This window comes from Prionailurus viverrinus, chromosome A1 (assembly GCF_022837055.1).
Source record: "Prionailurus viverrinus isolate Anna chromosome A1, UM_Priviv_1.0, whole genome shotgun sequence".
Taxonomy (NCBI): domain Eukaryota; kingdom Metazoa; phylum Chordata; class Mammalia; order Carnivora; family Felidae; genus Prionailurus; species Prionailurus viverrinus.
Window position 1 is genome coordinate 229,061,846 of NC_062561.1, and position 26,891 is coordinate 229,088,736.

Here is a 26,891-nt window from a genome sequence, read left to right on the forward strand (position 1 = left end):
TGTGTATTCAGTCTGTGTCATGCTTTTTCAACTGACACCTTCCTGGAAGCCCAGGAGCAAAAGAATGCCATTTAGGGGTGATGATGGCTATAATGTGACCAAAGGGAAAAGAAAATACTATATACGTTTAAGACCTCGCTAAAAATGACTTGAAACAAAAATTTCTTTTTTTTTAATTTTTAAAAAATGTTTATTTATTATTGAGAAACAGAGACAGAACACAAGCAGGGGAGAGGCAGAGAGAAGGGGACACACAGAATCGGGAGCAGGCTCCAGGCTCTGAGCTGTCAACACAGAGCCCAACGCGGGGCTCGAACTCACAAACCGCGAGATCATGACCGGAGCCAAAGTCGGACGCTTAACCGACTGAGCCACCCAGGCGCCCCTTGAAATAAAAACTTCTCGTTGCTGACAAGGTTGGATAGCACCGCTGGGAAAAGTTACCAAGGTCGGTCCAATGGGAAATTCTAAAACTCCTCAGAATTTTACATCCAGGTGCCTAATCCCTGCAAAGACAGAAGTCCCCCCTGCTTGTCCAGAGAGCCCGTAGGCTTGGCGGGCAGAGCTGAAGAGTGCCACCCTCGAGTTTCCTGAAGTGACAGCCTACGGTACGCCATCGTCCATGCCCTCAGTAAAGCAGGGCGGAATGTTAGTTTCCTGATTTTTACACACAAATTCCCCATCGTCCGTGACCTGTATAAACTGACGCACCTTCCGCATCAGCTTGGCACGCGGCGTCTCTCCCTTCCATTCTCTCGCAGAGTAACTGAGGAGATCGACCTCCGCCTCCACGCTGAGGTTCCCTGGACCAAATCAGATAGGAAAGGTAGTGAATTTTCCCTTTTCCTCGCCCTTCTTGAACCCTCCCTGCACCTTAGAAATAAGAAAGCATGAAAATACTTACTTTTGAACTTTCTCTGCAGATATCCAATCCACCTAAAAGGTAAAGGGAAAATAATATCAAAAATCTACTCTGGAAAGCAAGGGTCTATTGGTGAAACCGGAGGATAATACAACCACCTACCATTTCAGCCGGCGCCCTAAATAGGAGTGCATCCTCCTCACGTAGCAGAGGGCAGCCACCAGGAATGCTACCGCCAGCGTCACTGAGCCCCTGGCTATCTTCCACGCAGTATCCAAGGCTTGGCTGGTGACCAGCATCCAGGAGTGAACCTGGTCACTTCCTGCAAAAATTTAATAATAGAAAAAAGACACGTCACAATTACCCAAGTCTGCTTTAAGGGAGGGAAATATATCGCTCATTGTACCTGCCAAGTGTCTGTCATTGAGTACGTGAACAGTTTTTAAGGCATTCAAAAATTCAATCTGAAAGTTAAAGAAACACCCAGTTCTCCTCTAATCAATGTCATATGTAAGAATGTCTTTGTCCCACACAATTCACGAGGAATAATCATAGAGCATAGGCTTCGGAATCCCTCGGACCTGTTCAAAACCCGTGTCTCGACTACCCTGGCTGCGTGACTGTGAGAAAGCTCACTTCTCTACTCCCAATTGTCTTGACTGCAACACTGGGGAAAAATGCCGATCTCCCCGGAGAAAGATGGAATGAAATTAATTAAGAATGCACCCTGTGTTGCATATCTGCTGAATCCAAGAATGGTTCCAGCAGGGATCCTGCTCCACACCAGAGTCCTCCAGTGATGCCACCACCATGTACATCTGCCCACTTGGGTTTGTTTTGTTTGTTTTTTAAGTAGAGAGAGAGAGCACAATTGGAGGAGGGGGCAGAGGGAGAGAGAGAAAATCTCCAGCAGGCTCCACGCTCGGCGCAGAGCCCAACGTGGGACTCAATCCCACAACCTCGGGATCATGACCTGAGCTGAAATCAGGAGTTGGACACTAAATTGACAGAGTGACCCAGGTGCCCCGCCTTTTTTTTTTTTTTTTTTTTTAATTTTAGAGCCACTTGGATATTCTTAACGCATTAGGAGCGATGACAGATGGCATCACCTTAACACACACAATGAGTGGTCCAAACCGCGGGCACACAGACATCATTTCCAGGGAGTGGACACCTCAGCAGAGCTGTGAGGTGGAGACAGATGTGCTGTGTGTGGTCCACACTGCAATTCCTGATTTGGCCAGAGAGCATGAACGGGCCTCAAGAGCTCCAACTGCATACTTGCAATATCTTACTATGTGCAGCACATTCCCAATTATATGATGCTTGAGCACGTAAAATGCCAAAGTACAAATGAGGAAGAGAACTTTTGAATAGTGGCCAAACCTCCTGGGGTTCATTGTGAAATCTTCCCCTCCCTGGCACAAGGTTTAGTAAAATTCCAGTGATTAATGGTAGTAAAAGCCTCAGCAATTCAGAAGCTACAGTTTTAGCATTTTTTTTTAAAGTAGGCTCCACACCCAATGTGGGGCTTGAACTCCTGGCCCTGAGATCAAGAGTCGCATGCCCCACCGACTGAGCCAGCCAGGTGCCCAAATTTTAGCATTTTTGACCATACCGATATTTGATGTACATTTAAACTCTCACAAGAATTTACTAGCAAATAAAGAAATTAAGTTACCGGTAAATGAACCTAGACATATTTGCAATTACTTAAAAGGGCATTTTCTTCTTTTTTATGGTAGTTATTATTTTTTAATATAATTTATTGTCAAATTGGCTAACATGCAGTGTGTACAGTGTGCTCTTTTTTGGGGGTAGATTCCCATGATTCCTCGTTTATCTTCAACACCCAGTGCTCATCCGAACAAGTGCCCTCCTCAATGCCCATCACCCCTTTGCCCCTCTCCCCCACCCCCCCCCATCAACCCTCAGTTTGTTCTCTGTATTTAAGAGTCTCTTATGGTTTGCCTCCCTCCCTCTCCGTTTGTAACCATTTTTTCCCCTTCCCCTCCCCCATGGCCTTCTGTTAAGTTTCTCAAATTCCACATATGAGTGAAAACATATGATATCTGTCCTTCTCTGACTTATTTCACTCAGCGTAATACCCTCCAGTTCCAGCCACATTGCTGCAAATGGCAAGATTTCATTCTTTCTCATTGCCAAGTAGCATTCCATTGTATATATAAACCACATCTTCTTTATCCATTCATCAGTGGATGGATATTTAGGCTCTTTCCATAGTTTGGCTATTGTTGAAAGCGCTGCTGTAAACATTGAGATACATGTGCCCCTATGAATCAGCACTCTGTATCCTTTGGATAAATTCCTAGCAGTGCTATTGCTGGGTCGTAAATTGTTCTATTTTTAATTTTTTGAGGAACCTCCACACTGTTTTCCAGAGCAGCGGCACCAGTTTGCACTCCCACCAACAGTGCAAGAGGGTTCCCATTTCTCCACATCCTTGCCAGCATCTGTTGTTTCCTGAGTTGTTCACTTTAGCCACTCTGACTAGTGTGAGGTGATATCTCAGTGTGGCTTTGATTTGTATTTCCCTGATGATGAATGACGTTGAGCATCTTTTCATGTGTCTGTTGGCCATCTGTCCAAAGATGTCTTCTTTGGAAAAGTGTCTATTCATGTCTTCTGCTCATTTCTTCACTAGGTTATTCGTTTTTTGGGTGTTGAGTTTGGTAACTTCTTTATAGATTTTGGATACTAACCCTTTATCTGATATATCATTTGTAAATATCTTTTCCATTCCATTGGTTGCCTTTTAGTTTTGTTGATTGTTTCCTTTGCAGTGCAGAAGATTTTTATCTTGATGAGGTCTCAATAGTTCATTTTTGCTTTTAATTCCCTTGCCTTTGGAGACGTGTCAAGCAAGAAATTGCTGTGGCTGAGGTCAAAGAGGTTGTTGCCTGTTTTCTCCTCTAGGGTTTTGATGGTTTCCTGTCTCACATTTAGGTCTTTCATCCATCTTGAGTTTGTTTTTGGGTATGATGTAAGAAAGTGGTCTATTTTCATTCTTCTGCATGTTGCTGTCCAGTTCTCCCAGCACCATTTGTTAAAGAGACTGTCTTTTTTTTCCATTGGATACTCTTTCCTGCTTTGTCAAAGATTAGTTGGCCATACATTTGTGGGTCCAATTCTGGGTCCTCTATTCTATTCCACTGGTCTATGTGTCTGTTTTGTGCCAATACCATACTGTCTTGATGATTACAACTTTGTGGTAGAGGCTAAAGTCTGGGATTGTGATGCCTACTGCTTTGGTTTTCTTTTTCAACATTACTTTGCCCATTGGGGGTCTTTGTGGTTCCATACAAATTTTAGGATTGTTTGTTCTAGCTCTGAGAAGAATGCTGGTACAATTTTGATTGGGATTACATTGAATGTGTAGATTGCTTTGGGTAGTATTGACGTTTTAACAATATTTATTCTTCCAATTCATGAGCACGGAATGTTTTCCCATTTCTTTGTGTCTTCTTCAATTTCCTTCATAAGCTTTCTATAGTTTTCAGCATACAGATCTTCTACATCTTTGGTTAGGTTTATTCGTAGGTATTTTATGTTTCTTGGTGCAACTGTAAATGGGATCGATTTCTTGATTTCTCTTTCTGTCGCTTCATTATTGGTGTATAGAAATGCAACTGATTTCTATACATTGACTTTGTATCCTGCGACTTTGTTGAATTCATGTTATCAGTTTTAGCAGATTTTAGTGGAGTCTTTTGGGTTTTCCAGGTAGAGTACCATGTCATCTGAAAAAAGTAAAAGGCTGACTACTTCTTTGACAATTTCGATGCCTTTTATTTCATTTTGTTGTTTGATTGCGGATGCTAGGACTTCCAACACTATGCTAAACAACAGCGGTGAGATGGACATCCCTGTCATGTTCCTGATCTCAGGGGGAAAGTTCTCAGTTTAAAAGAACATTTTCAAAAACAGGTACTCATCTGTTTAGAACAATTAATTAGCTGTTCACTATACATTTACTCCTGCCTATATATTTAGTAAAACTTTGTGTGAGTTGTTTAAAAATGTAAAGCTAATAAATAAAACAAGTCAATAAAAAATGTAAAAAAATGTAAAGCTATACTGCCTTTACATCTACAATTTAGATTTCTATTAATTCAGTGATTTCTCAACTGTGAAAAATTCTGACATATGTAAATAATTTTAGTAAGTCCTTAAATTCAGGAAAAACTAGAACTTTGTCTATGCAATACATAATTTCTTTTAACTTATTTATAAACTTTTCCTAGAAAAATGAATATTACACATGATTTTAGTTTGTTTTTTCTCTTCATACACATTAGACATCTCTTCATTTAACTACACATAGATCTACATTATTCTTTTTAAAGAATGCATAATATTTTAGTATACATATAGACCATCACATGGGGTGCCTGAGTGGCTCTGTTGGTTAAGTGTCCGACTCTTGATTTTGGCTCAGATCATGATCTCACGGTTCATGGGATCGAGCCCTGCATTGGGCTCTGTACTGATAGCATGGAGCATGCTTGGGATTCTCCCTCTCCCTCTTTCTCTCTCTACTCTTCCCCCACTCTCTCTCTCAAAAAAAAAAAAAAAAAAAAGATAGACAATCATATATGTAACATAATCATTGCCTTACCAATAAACCATTTGGATTATTTCCCATTTTTCACTCTTACAAACACTGCTGAGAAAGACATTAGGTAATGTCTTATAGACATTAGATAATGTCTTATGGATAATGTCTAATGTTCTTATGGACTCATGGTAGCTTTTAGGATAATTTCAAAAAGAGGAAACTTTAGGGGCGCCTGGGTGGCGCAGTCGGTTAAGCGTCCGACTTCAGCCAGGTCACGATCTCGCGGTCCGTGAGTTCGAGCCCCGCGTCGGGCTCTGGGCTGATGGCTCAGAGCCTGGAGCCTGTTTCTGATTCTGTGTCTCCCTCTCTCTCTGCCCCTCCCCCGTTCATGCTCTGTCTCTCTCTGTCCCAAAAATAAATAAACGTTGAAAAAAAAAATTTTTTTTTTAAAAAAAGGAAACTTTGGATCAAGGGGTGTGTACATTTTTAGTTTTGACAGATATTGCCAAAGCACCCTCCAAAACAAACCATCAACTAACACCCCCTTATGTGTATGAGCGTCCCTGTGTCCCTAAACACCAGTTCCAGTCGTGATTTCTCACAGCCGTCCACATTTCTGTAGGAACACATTCACATTTCTTCTTCCAGGAAGAGCCTTTTAGAGCATCTGCCCATTTCCCACTGGGTGGCGTTCGTGTTTGTGTGGACTCAGAGGGCCTGCGGTCACTGAGGTGGGGTCTGGCTGCCACGCCCTCCATGGGGCACACTGCTCTCATCTGTCACAGACTCTAACCAACCCACTGTAGTCTCGGGGTTACTTCCAGGCCTTTTGGGGCCCTTGATTTGAGACCCCCTAAGCCAGGGCCTTCTCCTGAGAATGAGGCCACTCCATAGCAGCTGCCCAGGGCTTCCACAGGACCCACTACAGATTGTGGCTCTCCTCACTCCTACACACACACAACACACTTCCTTAGCCTAATGGCCTCATCCTTGAAATTTAGCCCTGCCTCCAACCCAGAAAAGGGATATGATCAACTTATTAGAAAAAAACACGTGAGGGCTCAGTACGCCTTTTCCGTGCAAACCTAGACTACAAACTTAAACTCCTGGCTTCCCCCTACCTAACTGGCACAGGTTTTGGTCAAGTGACTCAAACCAAAGAAGGACCAGGGTGCATGAACATGGCGGCTGGTGTGGGTGCCAGGGAGCGACCCAGAGGAGGGAACCCGTAAGTCCCGTGTAAGCGGCTGCAGCTCACACAGCCCTGAGGTGTTTGTACAATATATGAAAATATTATAAGGAGTGGGGCTTCTTCATCTAAGGAGAGGAAGTGCAGTGTTTTAGTTGGAAAAAGTATGGCTCCATTGATAATTAAAATAGCTACAGTTCGAGTTTCACTATAAGCCAGAGCCCTTTATGGGCTTTCCAGGTGTTCTCTTGGGTCACCTGGGTGGCTCAGTCCATTAAGCGTCCAACTCTTGGTTTAGGCTCAGGTCATGATCTCATGATTCGTGAGTCCGAGCCCCGTGTCAGGCTCTGAGCTGACAGCAGAGAGCCTGCTTGGGATTCTCTCTCCCTCTCTCTGCACACCGCCCCCTCACCCCACGCCCCGCACATGTGCGCTTTCTCTCGCTCTCACTCTCTCTCAACATAAATAAATAAACTTAAAAAAAATAAAGTAATTCTCTCATTTGCTCCTGCAAACACTGCCCCACCCCCAGCCCGGCCCTGCTCCTACACTGGTGACTTCTTGGGCTTCTGTTTCTCCACCTGGGGATCGAAACACAATGCAACAGTGCCTGGAACACAGGAAGTGCCATGCTGGCCCTCATGATCCTTCCTGCAGAGTCACATGCTGGGGGAAGGAGGGCATGGGCGGAGTGGTTTCTGCCTCTGGAGTGGCTGGTTGTAAGGGTGGGTGGAAATGTTAGGGAAGCGCTGAGCAAGCCGTCTGGCAAAGCCTGAGTCCCTAGTCTGTGTTGATCATTATTTTTATTGCTACTACTGTAACCACCCTTATTCTGCAGATGAGGATGCGAGGGAGAGAGAGATTAAATATGTAAGTGGTAAAGCTGGAATCCCAAGACAGGGCAATGCGGTGCCAACACTGAGTGCCTTATCACTTGGCTGTCCTGCCTGTGAACTGTGCAGCTGAGTAAGTCTTCAAATTAACTTTGCTGCAGCAAGTGGAATTAAGACTCTTTAAAAAGAGAATTAAAATCAATTTTTCCCGCGCGTGTCAACAACTGGTTTACAACTCAAAAGCAACAGCCATAGGCAAGGATACCACGAATGAGGTGCCTTGCAAAATACGATCACAAACATGACTTGGATGATCTCATGAGTCAAATCTCATCTCCCCAAATACAGCTGAGGGGGGATTAAAGTCTCTCATGGCAGGATCTTCACGGGGGAATCCCCCGTCTGCCAGCCCAGGGAGAGAATTCAGGGAGGATTCAGCCCTGGCCCAGCCTCCCCTCCCCTGCCCAAGAGGACCCGGGCTTGGGTGAGGCTTTAGCCCGACAAACAGGAAGGAGGGCAAGGCCCCACCAGTGATCTGGTCATTGAACACAATACAGAGAGGAAGGAGGACGAGGACCTCCCAGAAACAAGGGATGGGGGCAGGTTTTGGTGATGAAGAATCTCCAGGAAGCGAAGAGGAGAGGAAGAGAACAGAAGCACCGTCAGAATTATGGGTTTGGCCCTCTTTCAGGTTCGTCAAGAGACAAAAAACCCACAGTGTCTTTTCAGGACTTTTGGAATGGACAACCCGGGTGGTGGCTGAAATGAGGCCGCCATGCATTTCTGTTCTATTGGAAAGCGGATTAATTAGGCCTCACACATCCCCCCAATCTTCAGCACGAAGACACGCGAGAGACCCCAACCCACACTGTGGGAAGAAGTCATACTTAAGTAGCTAAGATATCCTGGAGTAACTGCACCAGAGCCTCCTGAAGTCAACAACGCGGCTATCTGAACGTAAAATCTGATCTGCCATCACTCAAACTATATATGGCAGATGAGACCACTGACTAGAACTGAAAAGAGAGAGAGAGAAAAAAAAAAGCCACCTTTTTGTGGTAAAATTCTACTTAGAGTTTTTTCCATTCTCTAAAATGTACCAAAGCTGAAATAATTCAAACATTAAAACAGGAAACCAAAAAGAAAAAGAAAAAGAGCCCTGAAAACAAAACCAAAACTCACTGAAGAGCCGGAAACAGAGTGATTATGCACACGGCCGCTCCCCCCGGGAGCCCTGGGCTCCTTCTCGTGGAAACTCCTCAGTGTCTCCTTCGCCCTAGAAACTTCCAGTGACTTCCTGGGCCCAGGCAGCCCATCCATTCCTGCCTCTACTTGTCTCCCAATCTTACTCATGGTACAGCAGTCCATGGCACCTTCTCCCTACACACGTCCACGCAGCCAACCGCATCTGGCTGTTGACTTTCTCCTGAAGCAGATCAGGGGCTACCCAGTGGGCCACAGAAGGGGGAGACTAGGCCGGAGCCAAAAGACCTAAAAGGCGATTTAACTTAGAAATTTGAGAGCACAGGGAGAGAAAAAATATGTGTATTAATGTCATCTTGTTAAAAAAAACATTCAAGGTAAAAGATACTAATGTAATTTAATGACTTCAACAGCCCCTCCATGTGCATCAATAGCATGTTATGGTTATTTAGCAGGAGGTAGGGGAGAGAGCACCCGAGAGAGACTGCCGGATCAAAGAGCAGAGGGGAGCCTGGGGCGGGGGTGGAGGGGGGGAGCCCCAGGACAGCTCCCACTCTCTGCCGCCAGAGGAGTGAAGGGGTGGGCGTCCCACCCAGGGACAGAGGGAGCGACACAGACGTTTCAGAGGCGTTGGTAAACTTTTCACACTTTTCTGAGCTGAGTTGTGGAACACCACCCGCTCTGAAAAAGTGAAGGTGGCTTCGGGGTTATCCTAACCAAAGGTTAGTACTGCAGAGAGGCGTGATCAGAAACCCCATGGTGCCATGGACCCAGGAGGATCAGGGAAGGCCTTCCTTTCTCCTGCTAGCCCTTCCCTGGTTATACTTCCTTCCCCTAAATCCTCACCCCGGGCTGGCTGGTAGTGAAAGTCACATGCTCTGTCCTGAAGGAGCTCATGGTCAGGTGGCACAATGCCCTCCCATCAGGAAAGGCTCCTGGCCGGCTCGTCCAGGCCCACGGAGCCCCGACCCTCACACCCCACGGTCAGCACATCTGGAGGGGTGGGGGTGGCGCGTGTCTCACTGCAGGGACTCAGAATAACAGCAGGGCCTGTGAACTGGATGCAGACATGGCAGGCAGGCCTCCATCCCCAAGCGGGTCACCTCTCTCTGGGGTTAACTGTGAGAAACCAAGAGGCTGGGGAATAAAGCAACATAATGTACGTGAGTCCAAACAAATAAACTAAGCGGGACGTAAGCCCAAGGGTAAACACACAGAACAAATCCCGGGGGGTCGGCAAAGTGTCTCTGGAGCGTGGGGAGACCACGAGAGAGGTTTTACAAGTCAGCACGGCAGTGGAAAGGACTACGCTTAAGTGGTCTTGCTTCTTGAAAAATCACAGGCTAGCTCTTTGTTTTCAGTTACAGAGGAAATATTCAGAAAAAAATATCCTCTTAACAAGTGCGAGGTCAAAGGACTTTGTAAGCTTTTGTAAATTTCAGTATGAATTCTGCTCAACTAAGAAATGACAGTCTTCGACTCAGTAAAGAACTATAACCAAAAAGTGCAAGATCAGTATCACTGAGGAAAACAGCCACCAAGGGGAAGGTTTTTATCTTGAAAGTCATGATCAGTGAGACATTCAGCTGTAGCCCTGTCATGCAACCCACTTAGGCTCGGAGCACAATCCCCACGGGACGGGGCATGTTTTTACCCAAGGCTCCTGTTAAACTGAGCGTCAGTCAGTAAATACAACAGGAAACTGCTCCTTGCCAAACACTAACGGGGCTCTGGTGTGTGTGTGCGCGTGTCTGTAACAATGTCATAGCTCAGAGTTTTTCCATTTACTAGGGCAAAGTTCAGGGGTGTTAATTGCAAGCCATCACTTTAAAAGAGAAGTTAAATTTTCTAATCATGCGTAGGGGATTTTGAACCCTCCCAGCTATAAAAATACAAAAGCTGGAGGTGGGATAGGCTTCTGTGGACCAGCAAGTTGTAACTCCTCCTCTGGAGAAAAATCTCAGCACGCCAGGATCACTTGCTCCACCCAGACACTCTCCTTGGCCCTGATCTGGCGAAACAAGCCAGACACTCTGTCTTCACTCTGCCACTTTCTAGCTGTAGGACCTCAGACAAACCACTGAGCTTCAAGGATCTCGAAACATCTCTCTAATGGAGAAGACCATAGTGATAACAGACGGTTAGATGAAAGCAAACGCCAGCCACGAAAGTGTGCTTGTAACCACAGAGGCACCGTGCAAATGGAAACTCTCCCACTGAGTCCCTGTGAGCCTCCACCTCTGGGGGTGGGAACTCACTTCCGTTGGTGGGAGACCATCTTCTTTTCGGGAATATTTCTCTCTTTGTTGATCAAAGTCTATTGTTAGTCAATGAATATAGATTAAGCTCCTCCTGCAGGCAGAACACTGGGCCAAGAGCTGACGTTACAATTGCAAACAGAAGGCTGACCTCTCCTCGTGTGTCTGGGGCACGACCCAGGCGATGCTCCACAGAAACGTGGCTCCATCAGCAGAGGTACCACGGGTACCCGACCTAGTCCCACGTGAGCTAGAGCAGAGAGCCAGCGGGTACGGCAACAGTTCACAAGGCCAGGAAAGCAAGGGCCTTTAGACCCTTTAGAGATGCTGGTGTTACCTGAAAAGCAGGGAAAGTTCCTGAGCAAGAGGCTGGTGCGGCCAGACCTGTAACCACGCTTGAATCGTTATTGCTTGGAGTCATGAGGATCATGTCAGATGACTCTTCTATGCGACACCTTTTAAGTCTTTCACAGAATCACAGAATGCTTTGGGCGAAGGCGCTGGAGTTCTACTTGTTCTCCAAGGCCTGATTCACACCAGTCCCTCTGCAGAGCAGTGTAGACAGAGTGCTGTCCCCACCCCCGCCCCTGGCCGCCGCACTCTGTCTACACTGCAGGTCAGTTAGGCATATTCGTGACTGTGTCCTCTGCTGGCCTGGAAACACCTCTGAGGTGAAAGCTGAATCTTAATTCGTGGACCTGGTCATCCGACGGCCTGTCGTGTGCACCCCTTCATCTTTGAGGTGGAGAAACTGAAGCCCAGAGAAAGCAAGTAGAAGTCTGAACTTGAACCAACAGGTTCTGACTCAAGGTCAGTGCCCTTTCAATTAACCTCATAACTGCCTTCCCGGGGCAATTCTCTCCCAAGAATTCAAAACAACTGTAGAAGGCAGCTATCATTTCCATTGTGCCTGCTTCTCGTTGTCTCAACCAGTCCTCGTATGACACGGGCTCGAAGGGGTCTCTTCGTTGTCCGGGCCACTCTCCTCCGAACCCATGCCACACTTAAAGGGAGACCACAGGACAGAATGCAATGTCCTGAGCGTGACCCCCCAGGAGACAATCCAAAAACATGACCACTCCTTCATGCTCGGTCAGGGGTCGGCCAGTTTTCTTGTATAGGGTCAGAGAGTATCTTGGGCTTGCCTGCCATCTGGTCTCTGTGTCAAGTACCCAAATGGGCCCTGACAGAAAAACAACCATTAGACAATACACAGTGAGGCTGTGTTCCAAGAAAACCTTATTTACAGACACCGAAATCCAAAGTTCATGTAAGTTTTACAGGTGAGGAAGTGGCATTCTTTTGAGTTTTTTTCCTTTCTGACCATTAAAAAAAAAAAGTCAAAACCATTCTTAGCTCATAGGCCATATAAAAACGGAGCGGAACCAGATTCAGCCCGTGGACTGTGCTTTGCCGAACCCTGTTCTAGACGATACACTCAAAGTAATGCACCCAGCCTGAGATTGTATCAGTCAGTTTCGTACAGCTGAGAAACAAAAAGCCCTCCACTCACAAGTAGCCTGCCATCAACTAAAAGCCCCGTTGCTGGAGTAAGTGTCCCCAGCCTTCGAAGGGGGAGGCAGGGATCTGCACTTTTATCCCACCGTCCTTCAGATTTCCAGCTGGAGGTGCTTTCCAGGAGCCCTGGCTCCGCCCTCTGCCCCAGCCTTCACTCGCCTGACTGACTCCTTCCCAAGCACCACGCCTGTTGGCAGGTTGGGAGCTACTGCTCAGCTCAGCCCCTCCTCCACCCTCCAGAGAGGGCCAAGGGCCTGACCTTTTAGGTGTGAGCTCAGCTCAGGCATGGCTAGCAAGCCCATCTGGCCACACAAGTGGAACTTGTGGGTTTTATCACTGAGCTGACATTTTAAAAAAAAAATTGTGTTTTTAATGTTTATTTTTTTGACAGAGACAGAGAGAGATGGAATGTGAGCAGGGGAGGGGCAGAGAGGGAGACATAGACTCCAAAGCAGGCTCCAGGCTCCGAGCTGTCAGCACAGAGCCTGATGTGGGGCTCGAACCCATGAACCATGAGAATACGGCCTGAGCTGAAGTTGGGCATTTAACCGAGCCACCGAGGTGCCTCCTGAGCTAACATTTTAAAAATCTCTGACTCCTGTGTCCACCTTTCAGTTCGGCCAGGACCCGGGAAGGGAAGCAAGGGGGTGATCACGTGTGCCGGCTCCATGCTTTTTAGACCAGGAGCAGACACGTAACCCCACGCAAGTTCATGTTCCTGGATCTGGTTCACCGCCTCAACCTGCCAGGGCTTTGGTGGTGCACTCTCAACTCTTAGACCTTTATAATTTTTTTAAGGTTTATTTATATTTGAGAGAAAGAGAGAGAGAGAGGAAGAGAGAGAGAGAGAGAGAGAGGAAGAGAGAGAGAGAGAGAGAGAGAGAGAGAGAGAGAGAGAGGCAGTGCACGAGTCGGGGAGGAGCAGACAGAGGGAGACCGAATCCAAAGCAGGCTCCGGGCTCCGAGCTGTCAGCACAGAGCCCAATAAGAGGCTTGAACTCAGGAGCCCTGAGGTCATGACCTGAGTGGAACGGACTGAGCCACCCAGGCGCCCTCACTCTTAGACCTTTCATCTCCCAATCATTTACGAAATGTGACCAGGAGAGAACTATGGGTACACTCAGACAAGTCACCCTTCACTTTTGCCCCGAGGTGATTTTTCCATTAATCAGAACCATTTGGGCTCTGTTGCTAGTGGTTACTAATCCTTCTAATTGGCTTCCCTTCCCAAAGCCATTTTCCACTCCTTAGCCAGTGGTGTTTTTTGTTTGTTTGCTTGGTTTTTCTTGCTTTTTTACATGCAATGGGTGTGTCAGCTCCTATTTAAAAATCTGGCTTTTCTTCTTCCTCTTCCTCTTCTCCTTCTCCTTTCCCCTTCTTCTTCTTCGCTGCCTCCTCCCCTTATTATTATTTTGGCTTTTCTTACTTGTAGGAAAGACTCGAATCTGTGAAATGAGCTGGAAAAGCCTGTAAATGAGGTGTGAGAGAGGTAATCGTGCCTCACCCCTCGCCCCATCCTAGCCAAAAGTCATGGGGCACCAGTTCTGGAACCAGGAACCAGCCACACCATGTAACTCACAAACCCCAGGGACTGAGAAGTGGAGGTGGGCGCACCCCGGACGGAGGCACAAAGGAGAGCCCCTCTCTCCTCCCCAGGTCTTCCTTCCTCTCTCCTTTCACCGCCCCCTCCACCTTTACGTGGCCCTTTAGGTCTGCTCTCCACGGAAGAGACCTTCGAAACAAACTCATCAGAGCCTCCGGACCAGCAACATCCCTGCCGCCCGGGGCACTTAGGAATACAGATCCGCGGGCGGCATCATCTGTACTCTGCGAGGTCCGCAGCAATCTGCACGCACGCCCAAGTCTCAGGGGCACTGGGACGGGGCGGAGGATCTCCCTTGCCCCGGGTCCACCTGTGCATTTCCTGATGTACTGGGCTGAGGCCCAGGCCCCCCGTCTTTCGTCAAGTTCCCAGGTGATTCCGATGTGTTGCCAGCGCTGAGAAACCCGCTGGGGAGTAGGGGCCTCCTCCATCCTCGGCCGTCTCTGTCTTCTCAAGTCATATATTATCACATGCCGGTTAATTTCCGAAACTTCCGTTAGGAGAAATCATGCCAGACAGAGTCTCACTGGTCACAAGAAGTGTTGCCTGTGTTATGTGGCGCCTGGGTGGCGTAGCCAGTCGAGCGTCCGGCCCTTGGCTCAGGCCACGATCGCGAGGCTCGTGAGTTTGAGCCCCGCAGTGGGCTCTGTGCTGATGGTGTGGAGCCTGCTTGGGCTTCTCTCTCTGCTCTCAGCCCCTCTCCCACTTGCGCGTGCTCTCTCTCTCCCAAAATACATAAATAAGTAAACACTGAAAAAAAAAAAAAGACATGTTGCTTGTGTTTTGTGCCTCTTTGCTTTCAGCCAACAGGAGGGGCTAGTTTTACTAGTCAGTTGTTTTTCCATGGCAGAGCTACGCCTATGGAAAGAGAGACTGTGCTGAAATTAAAATGAAAGGAACCCGACCATTAATGTGGCCTCCAGCAAGGGTGACCAATGCATCCCGGCCTGCCTGGGACTCTCCGAGTTTTAGCACTGAAAGTTCCACATCCCAGGACATCCCTGTGGCAGGCACGCCACGGCGGTCACCCTTCCTCTGGGGCCCCATGCGGTCTGACCCTGATTCTTCCCCATTCTGTCCCCTCTGCCGCTTGCTCAAGAGGACGGGCTGTGAGTTCCTCCGTGAGAGCCCTCTCTGCCTCCCGCCTGCCTTCGCCCCTGCTTTCTTCTGCCTGTAATACCCCCCACTCGACTCTTTCTTTCTCCAGCTGTCAGCTCCAATGTCACTTCCTGTGGCAAAGCCTCTGACCCTTTCCCTCCCCCCGGGCTTGCTCAAGTCCCCGTTACTCTCTCTCAGCACACGGCGTCTCTTCCCTTCGCGGCACTTAGCACGGTTTACACAACCATGTCTGTGTTTGATCAGTGTCTGCCTCCCCACGTAGGTAAACGTCTTAAGGACGGGGATTGTGTCTGTTTTCTCCCTGCTTTCTTGGTGCCTAGGCACCGGGCAGACGGCTAATAAATATTTGTTGAATAAGGAAAAGGATTTCAGGTAATCAGGATCCAGTCCATGCGTCTCCACGACAGGCACTGAGAGCTTCCCTCAGTATCTGTTCTCTCTTCCTCCGTTGAAATAAAATCCTGACTTTGAGCCGGCTACATGGCTACTTGAATAAAGGCCACATTTCCTCCTCCCCAGGTGCGGGGTGTAGCTGTGTGAGTGGATTCTCAGAAGCATTATGTGCAGTTTTCGGAAGGCTCTGCGGAGGGGAGCGTATTCCTTGTCCTCCTCCCTCTCCACCAGCTGGAATGTAAGTGTGGTGACTGGCGTTCGGCGGCCGTCTTGGACCACGAAGTAGCTAGTCATGGAAGCCATGCACCGTGGAAATGACCCGGAGGAGCTGGGCCCCTGGCAACGTGGAGCCCATTTCTGGCCCTGGAAGAGGGGGCCACCTTCGAGCGGTGACACGAGAAGAATAAACTTGACTCACTTATTTGGGGTCGTTCCGTTATCCCACTATACCTAATCCTAGCTAATGGCCTCTGTCTTGGCGGTCCACTTGGAACACGTATGTCAGAAACAGTGAGCCACCAGAGTGTTTTCTGTTCCCTTAATTACACTCATGGAAATACGAAGCAGGAAATGAGAATGTGAAGCGGTCACCTAGTGGGATGGCTTGAGGACAGTGGAACGAACAGGCACCAGGGAGTCAGGAAGCCATGGTCTGGTCCACCTCAGTTTCCTCCCCTGTGAACAAGCATAGGGAGGCCAGGCCATTAACTGCCATTTCCCGTCATCCACCACAGGGCCCTTCGTGTTAACTTGTTTCAGGGTTATGTTGGAGGAACAGTCACGTTGGGGCACAAGGCACAGGATTTTAAGTAGTTGTGAAGCAAGTGAGGTTCAACTATACTTAAAGCATCACTCAAAACAGGGCGCCTGGGTGGCTCAGTCGGTTGAGCGTCTGACTTCGGCTCAGGTCATGATCTCACGGTTCTGCGAGTTTGAGCCCCGCGTTGGGCTCTGGGCTGTAAGCACAGAGTCTGCTTCGGACCCCCGTCCCTCCCCCCTCTGCCCCTCCCCCGCTTGCACACTCTCTAACACAAATAAACCTTAAAAAAAAAAAAAAATTACTCAAAACCTGCACCATAGGAAAGATGCCCTGTAGGTACAGAAGTTACACGAGACTGTGACAAATCGGCAACTACTCCAACCCTTAGAAGCCATGCTCGATTCTACAGACTCTCACACCAGCGTTTCCCCGGAGGTGACCAGTTTCTAAAAAAAATGGCAAGAGGGGCGCCTGGGTGGCGCAGTCGGTTAAGCGTCCGGCTTCAGCCAGGTCACGATCTCGCGGTCCGTGAGTTCGAGCCCCGCGTCCGGCTCTGGGCTGATGGCTCAGAGCCTGGAGCCTGTTTCCGATTCTGTGTTTCCCTCTCTCTCTGCCCCTCCCCCGTTCATGCTCTGTCTCTCTCTGTCCCAAAAATAAATAAAAACATTGAAAAAAAAATGGCAAGAATATTTTTTTTTTAAAGGAAGGCTGAGAAGGAAACTGGGAGGGAGGGAAAAGGAGAGCTGTACCTTCACAGGTTACCGGCTCCACATTTTGAATGAATGAATCAATGAGGCATAAATGGGAGAATACACTGGAATAGTCAAGCGAGAAGAACAAGACAGCACAGGTCAACGAGCATTTGCCATACCAGCCCTCTATCCCAACCGTCAGCTGGGCTTAACAAAAGTGAGTTTAACAAATATTTAAAAAACAAAATGGAAACATAGTGGGTGAAACTGATCTCATAAACTCTCTCGGTTTGAGTGATTTTTCTCTCTACCTTAGATTGCAGGAGAAGGATTGACATACCCGAGTCTTACGCTGCTTCAGGTGCAAAACTGAGGGACCCGACGCTTCTAGTAATAATTCCATTGGCTACAATGGCTTTTCGAGGTAAGGGGCCAGCCTCATCCTTAGCTACAAACAGTTGAACTCCAAGTTCATTTTCAAAATGCCCGGTAAAATGACAAAAGGCTGGCATCAGTGCCATCCAGCCCTTTATATCTAGATGGCGCCTGATTACATCAAGTCCGTGCCAGCACTGGCTCGCCATCTCTCCCACTTCCCCTTTCCTATCAGCCGTCCTGCTTCCTCCAAGATTTCTACCTGTCCTAATGACCTGGGACACAGGACTTGGAAGACACAGAGTCCTCAGTTTCCCTGCCACTCTAGAGACCTCAGGAGAAAGATGAGGTCTTCCTGTCACAGGTGCACGACTATGCCCACATTGTACCAGGTGTTATTCTACGACTTAGGGAACAATCCCCTTTTTTCCAGAAAGAAGGAATTTAGTTCACTTCTCCTAAACTTGGGGGACCAAAGCCTCCGGGAACTCTCTGCCCTGACTTAGAGATGCAAGTTTTCAAAGACCACTGCCCAAGGAGCTCCCACCACCATGTCCCCTCTCCACCTCCATCCCATTTGTACCCACTGAGGCTGTCCCGTGCCCGGAGAGAAAGTGGGGGGCTCGTGTCCACTGTAATGGGAACAAGAGAGGGCAGTATGCTTCTCTCTTTTTGACAATTAACCCTTGACTTTGAATCAGATCCCACTTCTCTCTGAATTGGGGGAGGGAGATGGGGATCTCTTGAGAAACCGATTTTCAATTACATTATTATTCCCTGTGCTAGAAGACTAACCCTAATATTCATAAAAGCCAGTTACAGGGAAAGCAGAGAGAGAGCTAATACAGTATTTTAAATTACTCTATATCTATCATCCACAATTCCACATAGACTCAAAGTCATAGATACATAGTTATATCAACAACAAAAGGCTTACTATTAAATTCTTAATTCAGAGATTTATCGAGCATGGCACTTTACGTGCTACAGTTTCGGAGATTTTTGTTTATTACTTGAGAATCCCAGCAACAGTACTAACAGAAAATAGTCCTTAGTCTCCTAGAAATGAACATAACACCTCCTCTTATTTTAAACATGATGCCGCCTGTCTCTTCTGGTTCCAATTAAGTGAGAAAGTAGAAAAATGGGGTATAGATGGGCTAGAACAAGAGATTACTGGCAAAACAAGTGCATAAACAAAACACTCTTCTCTGGTGATTTATTGTGAAATAACATCTCATGTTCTTGCATTGTTAATTACACATCAGTAAATGCGTGTGCCACCTCAGTTCTGAGAACGGTTGTTTTAAGTAACTGAATATTTGCCAAAAGATCAAGTGGACCGGAGACAAAGGTCAAATACACCAGCCCAATAACCAACTCGCTCTGCTCAAGATGGTGAAGGGGCTTTAATAGCTACAAAGCAGCAACCACGTATGTTGCAAGTTTCAGCTCGATCATGATGACCCTGTCATAATCTCACTTCTGTACCCCAGACCTGTGAGTTCTGTGTAGCAACAAGAAGGGTGTAAAATGGGAACCCAGCTTGAATGGCCAACAGCTGAAATGTAACCCGGAGACCAGAGCGCTCTCAGGTATAAGCCTGAGCCGAGCTTCAGGAAGCAGAAGAGGTGGAGGCTTAAGAATCGGTTGTGGGTGGAGCCACGCTGCCAGGGCTGGAATCCTGGCCACCGCTTCTTAGCTGGAAACTTTGAGCAAATTCCGTAACCGTTCCGAGCGTCAGACTGGTGGCTGTAAAGATTACATAAGACTATCCATGGGCAGTGTCTCCGTGGCCAGCACCATAAACAGAACTCAAATGCCTACTGTTCCCCTGGCGAGGACGACACGGGGTGCCGTAGGCGCCCACCCACTCCGGGGAGCCAGATGAAAGGTCATTTTCATTCTTTTTTTTTTTTTTCAATATATGAAATTTATTGTCAAATTGGTTTCCATACAACACCCAGTGCTCATCCCAAAAGGTGCCCTCCTCAATACCTATCACCCACCCTCCCCTCCCTCCCACCCCCCAATCAACCCTCAGTTTGTTCTCAGTTTTTAACAGTCTCTTATGCTTTGGTTCTCTCCCATTCTAACCTCTTTTTTTTTTTTCCCCTTCCCCTCCCCCATGGGTTCCTGTTAAGTTTCTCAGGATCCACATAAGAGTGAAACCATATGGTATCTGTCTTTCTCTGTATGGCTTATTTCACTTAGCATCACACTCTCCAGTTCCATCCACGTTGCTTCAAAGGGCCATATTTCGTTCTTTCTCATTGCCATGTAGTACTCCATTGTGTATATAAACCACAATTTCTTTATCCATTCATCCGTTGATGGACATTTAGGCTCTTTCCATAATTTGGCTATTGTTGAGAGTGTGAAAGGTCATTTTCAAATGCGTAACTGTGCCAATCGAAGATTTCTACTTAGCTAAGACGCTTGGTACCAACATTTACATTTTACTTGGCACTTAATCCATTTCACGGAAATGGAAAAGTATAAAAGTGGGGCAAACAGGCTGGCAAAAAAAATACCAACCACGGACCATTTGGTTTTAGGCGTTCTGTTGTGTATGTTTTTAATTGCAGCATTTGGGTCTTGTTTGGTTTTGTTCCTAAGCCTCCAACCTAGGGAAATAGTTCTCTTTAAGGTTACAACTAGCACACAAAGGACCTCATCTCCTCCTGGGCACCCACTGGCCACTGCCAGCACCCCCTCTGCTCGTGGTTCAAGTCCTTGAGAGCAGAGGCTTGGAAGGCACCGGCTCTAGAATAAGATCACAATTCCTAGCACCCTCCGCAGTCTGCGTTGAGGAGGGAATGTGCGCTCACCCCCCCACCCCGATCCTCATAACTCTTCTCGCCAGGGACCAGCCGCCTGGTCCTTAGCTGTTCTGACCTGCCCCCTCTCCCTTTAAACACAGACGTGCTCACCAGGCAGACTCACGGGTCTACCGAGTGTGGTACCTATGACTGTCCAAGGGAATGAGACAAAGACAGCATTCAGCGGATCAGAAACATCTGCTTTGTACGTAAAGTTATCCTTGAATGGCTTTGGAATAATGTATTCCATGGTATTGAGGAACGCATCTTGTAAACAGAAAAGTCTAGGTGGGAAGTGGGAAATCTGGTATAAGTTTGCACGTCACTTGGTTTCAATAAAATAGGGATAAAAATAACAACTACGTCATGGCATAAGATAGTGATAATAATAACCCTTGAGTAAGCTAACTTTGCAGTGCTTACTACGGGCCATGCATCGTCCTAAGCTCTTTACATGTAATAAAGATAACAGCAAAATTCAAAAATATTGGCCGTTACCATTACTTCTAAAATTTCTGTTTAGCATTAGACTTTTTCGCAAACAAAATCTTACTCAGAACAGCACATAAACAAGAAAGGCGGGGGCGGGGGGCAGAGCTGCGCTCTGTGTTGCTGGAACCAGGGCACACGGTCGATGGGTCCCCCATTCCACAACTGGGCATTCCTGTCACCCCAGGCGAGCGCCTAGGGACCACCACAGGGTCCTGCAGCTCCTGAGGGCCTGGATGAAAACTTGCAGGCTTTTCTGTGAAGAACCACAACAGTTAATCACCCTGAGGCTGGCCAGAGGCACAAGGAGCCAGGAAAAACGTGGGGCACACATCCCCGCTTCAAACACCAGACTGCCAAAGGTATGCTAAGGATTTTGAGTTTCTCCTACAGTGGGCAGGTCACCCCTGCTTCCTGTTTCCTCCCGGGTCTTCTTGGGGCCTCAGGGCATTGCACCAAATCATCTTGGGCGCCACTTCCCTGTCTAGTATTCCAATTCCGACAGTGTCTTTCCCATAATACGGTGCACAGATGTTCAGTGCATGAGTCTCAATACCCAGTGAAAAAGAAACAGTAAAACTGGCTACCAAAAAATGCTTTCCACCCCTACTCGTTCCCTGGGTTTCCTTCGGTTGCTGTCCATTTAGTTTTTATTGTCAAGTGTTACTTGTTAGCATTTGCTATGATTTCAGAAGTCTCTCTCTTACGAAAAGAGGGGTAGGTAAAAATAACTCGCTCCCATCCTAGCTTTGGCAAGGGACTCGAAAACATTTTCACCTCCAAACATGACTGGTAAAGAAGGGAAACTATGCTCCTAAGTCCTCAGAGGTTATGTGGTTATGTTTTGGAGGGGAAAAAAAAGTTTTCCATAACCTGATCCTTGAATCACATTCTTGCACTGTGCACAGGAACTACAGTCCCCACAGGCTGGAGCTGAGGAAAGAATTCTGAGTTCCCAGTGCTGGCACACCTTGAACTTGATGCATTGGAAGGAAAAATTCCTGATTGTTAGGCTAAGTCCAGAGCAGGCACCTTTCTGCCTCCCAAACCAGCTTTCTCCTGCTGAGCCCTACCCCCATTTCCAGCTTTGCTTTCTCTCCCAAAGTAAGGCAAAGAGAAAGGGAGGAAAAAATCACATCATGAAAAGTTCAAATGAATACACCCACAGGAAATATTTGGCTAATTCGATTATCATTCAGGGTGCAGAAAGGTTGAAAGGGAGTTCAATTTCCAAACTTTTGAGGCTGGGAGGGAAGTCAATTACAGAATTCTAGACTGGGAGGGGCCTTATGGATCAGCTACCCCAACATGAGGACGTAGAAGTCCAGAGTGGCTGTGGCTTCCAGGCACACAGTCCTGGGCAGAATGAGGTCTAGAACTCATGTCCAGACTCCCAGAACAGCACTGTTTCCACCACACCCAACAGCTTGCTGTGTGAATCAAAAGCTCCTGCTGGGACCAAGAACCCCAGTCAATAGCCAGTACTGGCACCTGCCAACTTCCCATAAACGCTGCCGTATCTGCAGCCCAAACTCGGCGCTTGTGAATCGGCACTCTCCCCCAAATCGCCGGCAGGTTCACACCCACCCCTGCGGGGGCCACCAGACAAACACGGAACGGGAACGTGCTCATAACTGAGAAGCAGCCACGTTCATCCTCCTCGGAGCGGGGCCTGGAGGGCACAGCTGAAGCGGGGGAAGGAAAACACCCTTCACTCCTACCCCAGCTACCAACGCAGAGAGCAGAGACGCCCAGCCACAGGGACTGCGCCCCCACCTCGGCGACCAGACTTGCGCGCGCGACCTGGGCCATTCTGTGCTGCTGCTCCTGTCCTTGGTGACATTTTTGTTCAACAGCCAGCTTTTCTCTGCTGTTCAGCAAGTCTCGACTGCTGCGAAGGTGTGGGCCACATCCTCCGCCACCAAAGCGCGAAACGCGTCAACTTCCCCCGCCACCCCGACAACAATCAAGTTCTCAGAGGGGACACCTAGAAGGGGACGCTGCCCCTCCTCGGCGGCAGAGCCTGACCCCGGCCGCTGTCTGAACCCCCACCCCGTTCCAGCCCACCAGACGGGCTCCCTCCTCCCAGGAACCTGCCCTCCCTGCCTCGGCAGGTCGCTCGCGGCCTCGACCCAAACAGATCTGCCTCCCGAGGGCGCGTTCCCATTCAGACGCGACGCGACCCCCGTCCCCGACGGCAGCCCCAACGCTGCCGGGGGTGTTTTGAGGCTTCAGCCCCCTGCCCTGGGGCGGCGCCCCGGACCTTCCAACCCTCAGCGCGCAGGGGGACTGCCCGCGGGCCCCCTCCCCGCCCCCGGCCCCCCTCCCCGCCCCCGGCCCGGCGCCCACCTGCCGTTGGGGAGCGAGGACCCTCCCGCTCCCGCGCCCGCGCCCGCGGGGGGCTTCTCGGCGCCGCCATGCCGGCCGCGCGCTGCGGACGGGCGCGGAGCCTCCTCCGTCGGTCCGTCAGACGCCGCGGCCGCCCGGCGCGGCTGGCTGGCTCGAGAGGCGCGGGGTGGGGCCCGCGGTTGGCGCTCCCGCCCGGGAGAGCCCGGGGGCCGACGGACGCGCGGGGCCGCCAATGGGAGGCCGCGGCGGAGGTGGGCGGGCTCTCGGGCGGAGATGGGCGGGGCCTCCGCGCACAGACGGGGTCTACCGTCGGCAGCTTCGGGCTCCCGGCGCTGTGCGCGCAGCGTGGAAGCCGCTCCTGGGTTCCCGGCGCTGCTCCTCCGGAGACGTCCTGGGGTTTCCACCTGGACGGATCCCGCGACCTCCCTGGCACTTTACATCGAAAGCCCATTGAGTGGGAATCAAAGAAACGTGGTGCGTGGGATGATGGGGGAGAGGGACAGGTGCCTTTTCCCTCTCCACGGCGAGGGTGCAGAAGGATCGCCATCCCTGGCCGAGACAAGAACCCGCTGATGGGTCACGGCCATGGGAGGGCCAGACTGGAATCCAGATGTTGCTGTCGGCCCAGGGCCTCTTCCACTACTTAGGGCACATTTTAAAAAAAAATCTTTATTTTCCCCTAGGTCAGCAGAACGGTTATGCTTACTCAGAAGTCACAGTGTACCTTAGTAGCCGGAATATGTGCGTTAATGACAAGATTAATCTTCTGATAAAGTGGGTTATCAAAAAGAAAAAAATAAACAGCTCAACAATAAAAAGGCGCTCACAACAAGGTTCTTTTGCCCCTGGTTTTCTATTCAGAGGGACCCTTTCTCGGAAGAAAAGGGAAGAAAATGGAAGTCCTGTTGAACACTTCCTTTTTCTCCAATATACACAATTCCAGACAGAAACAGATTTGCGTGTGGCATGTTTTGGCACCTTTTGAAACAAACTCCGTAACTAAAGAAAGACGTGGAAAACACTCTGGAATCTTCGGTGGCTCCGGTATACTTAGGTCAATGTCAAGGAATTGAATCACTTTCCCCTTTTCTGAATCTCAGGGCAAAGGATCACAGGTCTTTGGGAATTCTGGCAAAATTCTAAGAGCAACAGGAGTTAATACAATGCGAGGCATTTACTGACACCTGACATCAGGCCAGGCACTTGGATAATCCTTTTATGTATTATTTTCCATATTATTTCACTTAATCCTCACACTTGCCCATGCGGTAGGTTACTACCTCCGGTTTGCGGATGAGAAAACTGAGGCTCAGTAAATGCTAATGCAGAGGTTGAACCAAGGTCTGATCTCTCAACCAGCCCATCATTCTGCAACCCATGATTCACAAAAGATAATAAAAATGTTCCCAAACTCTGCTGCATGTTTAAAAAAAAAAAAAACAAACAACCTTTTATCCAAACCAAATTTTAACTTAGAGGGCTAGTTTTCTGCAGCCATAAACCATGACTTGTGTGTACTGAGCCATGTTACTCATACAAAGTAAATGGCTTAAAATTGCTGTGCCTAATTACAACCTAAACAAGGTTATAAGCAGTGATGAGTAAAACTGTCTATTCTAGAAGCTGAAAATACCAGAACTAATTTCTTGTGGCATAATAAAATAAAATTTACTGAAGTCCTTTAACCACAAAACAAATTAGCCAGTAACCTTGCCCTCCTCCCAGGAGATAGTATTTATGAACACAGCTGTTGGGACTCAGCCAAAACCCTTTCAAATAATTCACGGTCAGGATTTTGTGGTTTGCTGTAATGTTCATTGTTACTCCAAAAGCTGAGCGGGAGGCCTCTTAAAATGGTACTGTACTTACAGACCTAGACCTTGGAGCCAGACTGCCTGGCTTGCCTGTGTACTAGCCACATGGTCTTGTACAATTATTGAACATTTCGGTGTCTCAGTTTCCTCACCTATAAAATGGGGCTTCTGGGAGTACCTTCCCCATGAGGTTGTTTTGGGCATGAAGTGATTAAATATGTCCAATTCCCTTAGAGTAATGCTTGGCCCATAATAAACACCATATAAATATTAGCCAAATAAAGGATGTGACTACACATAGAGATTTTGGCTTTCTGGTCTACCTATGTGTGATTTACTGCATGTCTTAACAAAACAAAATGAAAACGCCCCACAAATATTAAACCATAACTCCCCATTCTTCCTCCTCCTTCATCCCCAGCCCCTAGCAAACATCATTTTACTCTCTGTCTTTGACTACTTTCTGAATGTGACCACACTAGCTACCTCATATAAGTGGAATCACACAGTATTTGTCTTTTTGTGACTGGCTTATGTCATTTAGCATAATAATGTCTTGACGATTCAGCCATGTTGTAGCATAGGCCAGAATTTTCTTCTTTTTAAGGGCGTCTGGGTGGCTCAGTCGGTTTGAGGGTCTGACTCTTGGTTTCGGCTCAGGTCATGATCTTGCGGTTCATGGGTTTGAGCCCCACATCGGGCTCTGTTGATGGTGCGAAGCCTGCTTGGGATTCTCTCTCTTTCTCCTTCTCTCCCCGCCCCTCCCCCACTCGTGCTTTCTCTCTTTCTCGCTCTGTTTCTCAAAATAAATAATAAACTTAAGAAAGAAAGAATTTCCTTCTTTTTAGAGCTGAATTATATATTTCATTTTAGGTAGATAGATCACGCTTTGTTTATTCATTCATTCATCAATGGACAGTTGGGTTACTTCCTCATTTTGGCTATTGTGAATAATGCTGCTATGAACATAGGTGTACAAATAACCTATTTATGAGTTTCTGCTTTCAATTCTTTTGGGTGTAAACCTAGAAGTAGAATTGCTGAATCATATGGTAATTCTTAACTTTTTGAAGAAGAGCCACACTATTTTCCACAGCAGAAAACACTCCCACCAACAATGCATAGGGTTCCAATTTCTCCACATCCTTGCCAACACGTCATTTTCTATTTTTTTTAATAATAGCCATCCTAATGGGTACGAAGTGATTAGGGATGCTGAGTATCTTTTTATGTGCTTATTAGACATTTGTATATCTTCTGTGGAGAAAGTCATTTAAGTAATTTGACTATTCATTGTCTTTGCGAACATTACACCATCATTGTTGATATCCATAAAAATTAAAATCTGAGAAACCCTTCTGTCTACTTCCCTCTTGCACTGTAACTGAGCATATGTTGCTTCTTATGTACATGGAGTCCCCGAATTAGTACAAAAATTTTTATTCCAAAATCAAATGGGGCCAGTTTTTTTTTTAAGCTTATTGATTTTGAGAGGGTGGGGAGGAGCAGAGAGAAAGGAGACAGAGAGAATCCCAAGCAGCCTCCTTGCTGTCAGTGTAGAGCCTGATGCGGGTCTTGGGCCCACGAAATCATGAGATCATGACCTAAGACGAAATCAAGAGTTCCACACTTAACCAACTGAGCCACCCAAGTGCCCCAGATCATTTTTTTTCAAATATTTTGTAATTTATTTTGAGCGAGAGAGAGAGAGAGAGAGAGAGAGAGAGAGAGACAGAATCTGAAGCAGGCTCCAGGCTCCGAGCTGTGAGCACAGAGCCTGATGCGGCGCTCGAACTCACAAACTGTGAGATCATGACCTGAGCCGAAGTCAGATGCTTAACCGACGGAGCCACCCAGGCGCCCCTAGATGAGTTTTTTCAATAGAGGAAATGTGAAGACGTTACTAGGTGTTTGTGGTGGTGGTGAAGATCATGATGATGCAGATCACACATGGTAATGTGTGACAGTTGAGCACTTAATGAAGTGCTCTGTTCAGTGCTCTTTATGTATGAATTAATTCAACCCCCCATTTG

At 47.8% G+C, this 26,891-nt stretch overlaps 1 protein-coding gene across 2 annotated transcripts in view; it reads right to left on the reverse strand.

The window, feature by feature from the left end:
* Positions 1 to 23,510, reverse strand: part of OTULINL (OTU deubiquitinase with linear linkage specificity like) — a 31,747-nt gene extending 8,237 nt beyond the window's left edge. For both annotated transcript variants that reach the window (XM_047864462.1, XM_047864454.1), the window contains exons 1-4: positions 23,045 to 23,510; positions 1,025 to 1,184; positions 905 to 936; positions 712 to 803 (exon numbers count right to left, since the gene is read on the reverse strand). In XM_047864462.1, coding sequence (XP_047720418.1) covers positions 712 to 803; positions 905 to 936; positions 1,025 to 1,184; positions 23,045 to 23,495 — 735 coding nt within the window. In that variant the 5' untranslated portion in view covers positions 23,496 to 23,510. The remainder of the gene's footprint in view (positions 1 to 711; positions 804 to 904; positions 937 to 1,024; positions 1,185 to 23,044) is intronic.
* Between the last annotated feature and the right edge of the window lie 3,381 nt (positions 23,511 to 26,891).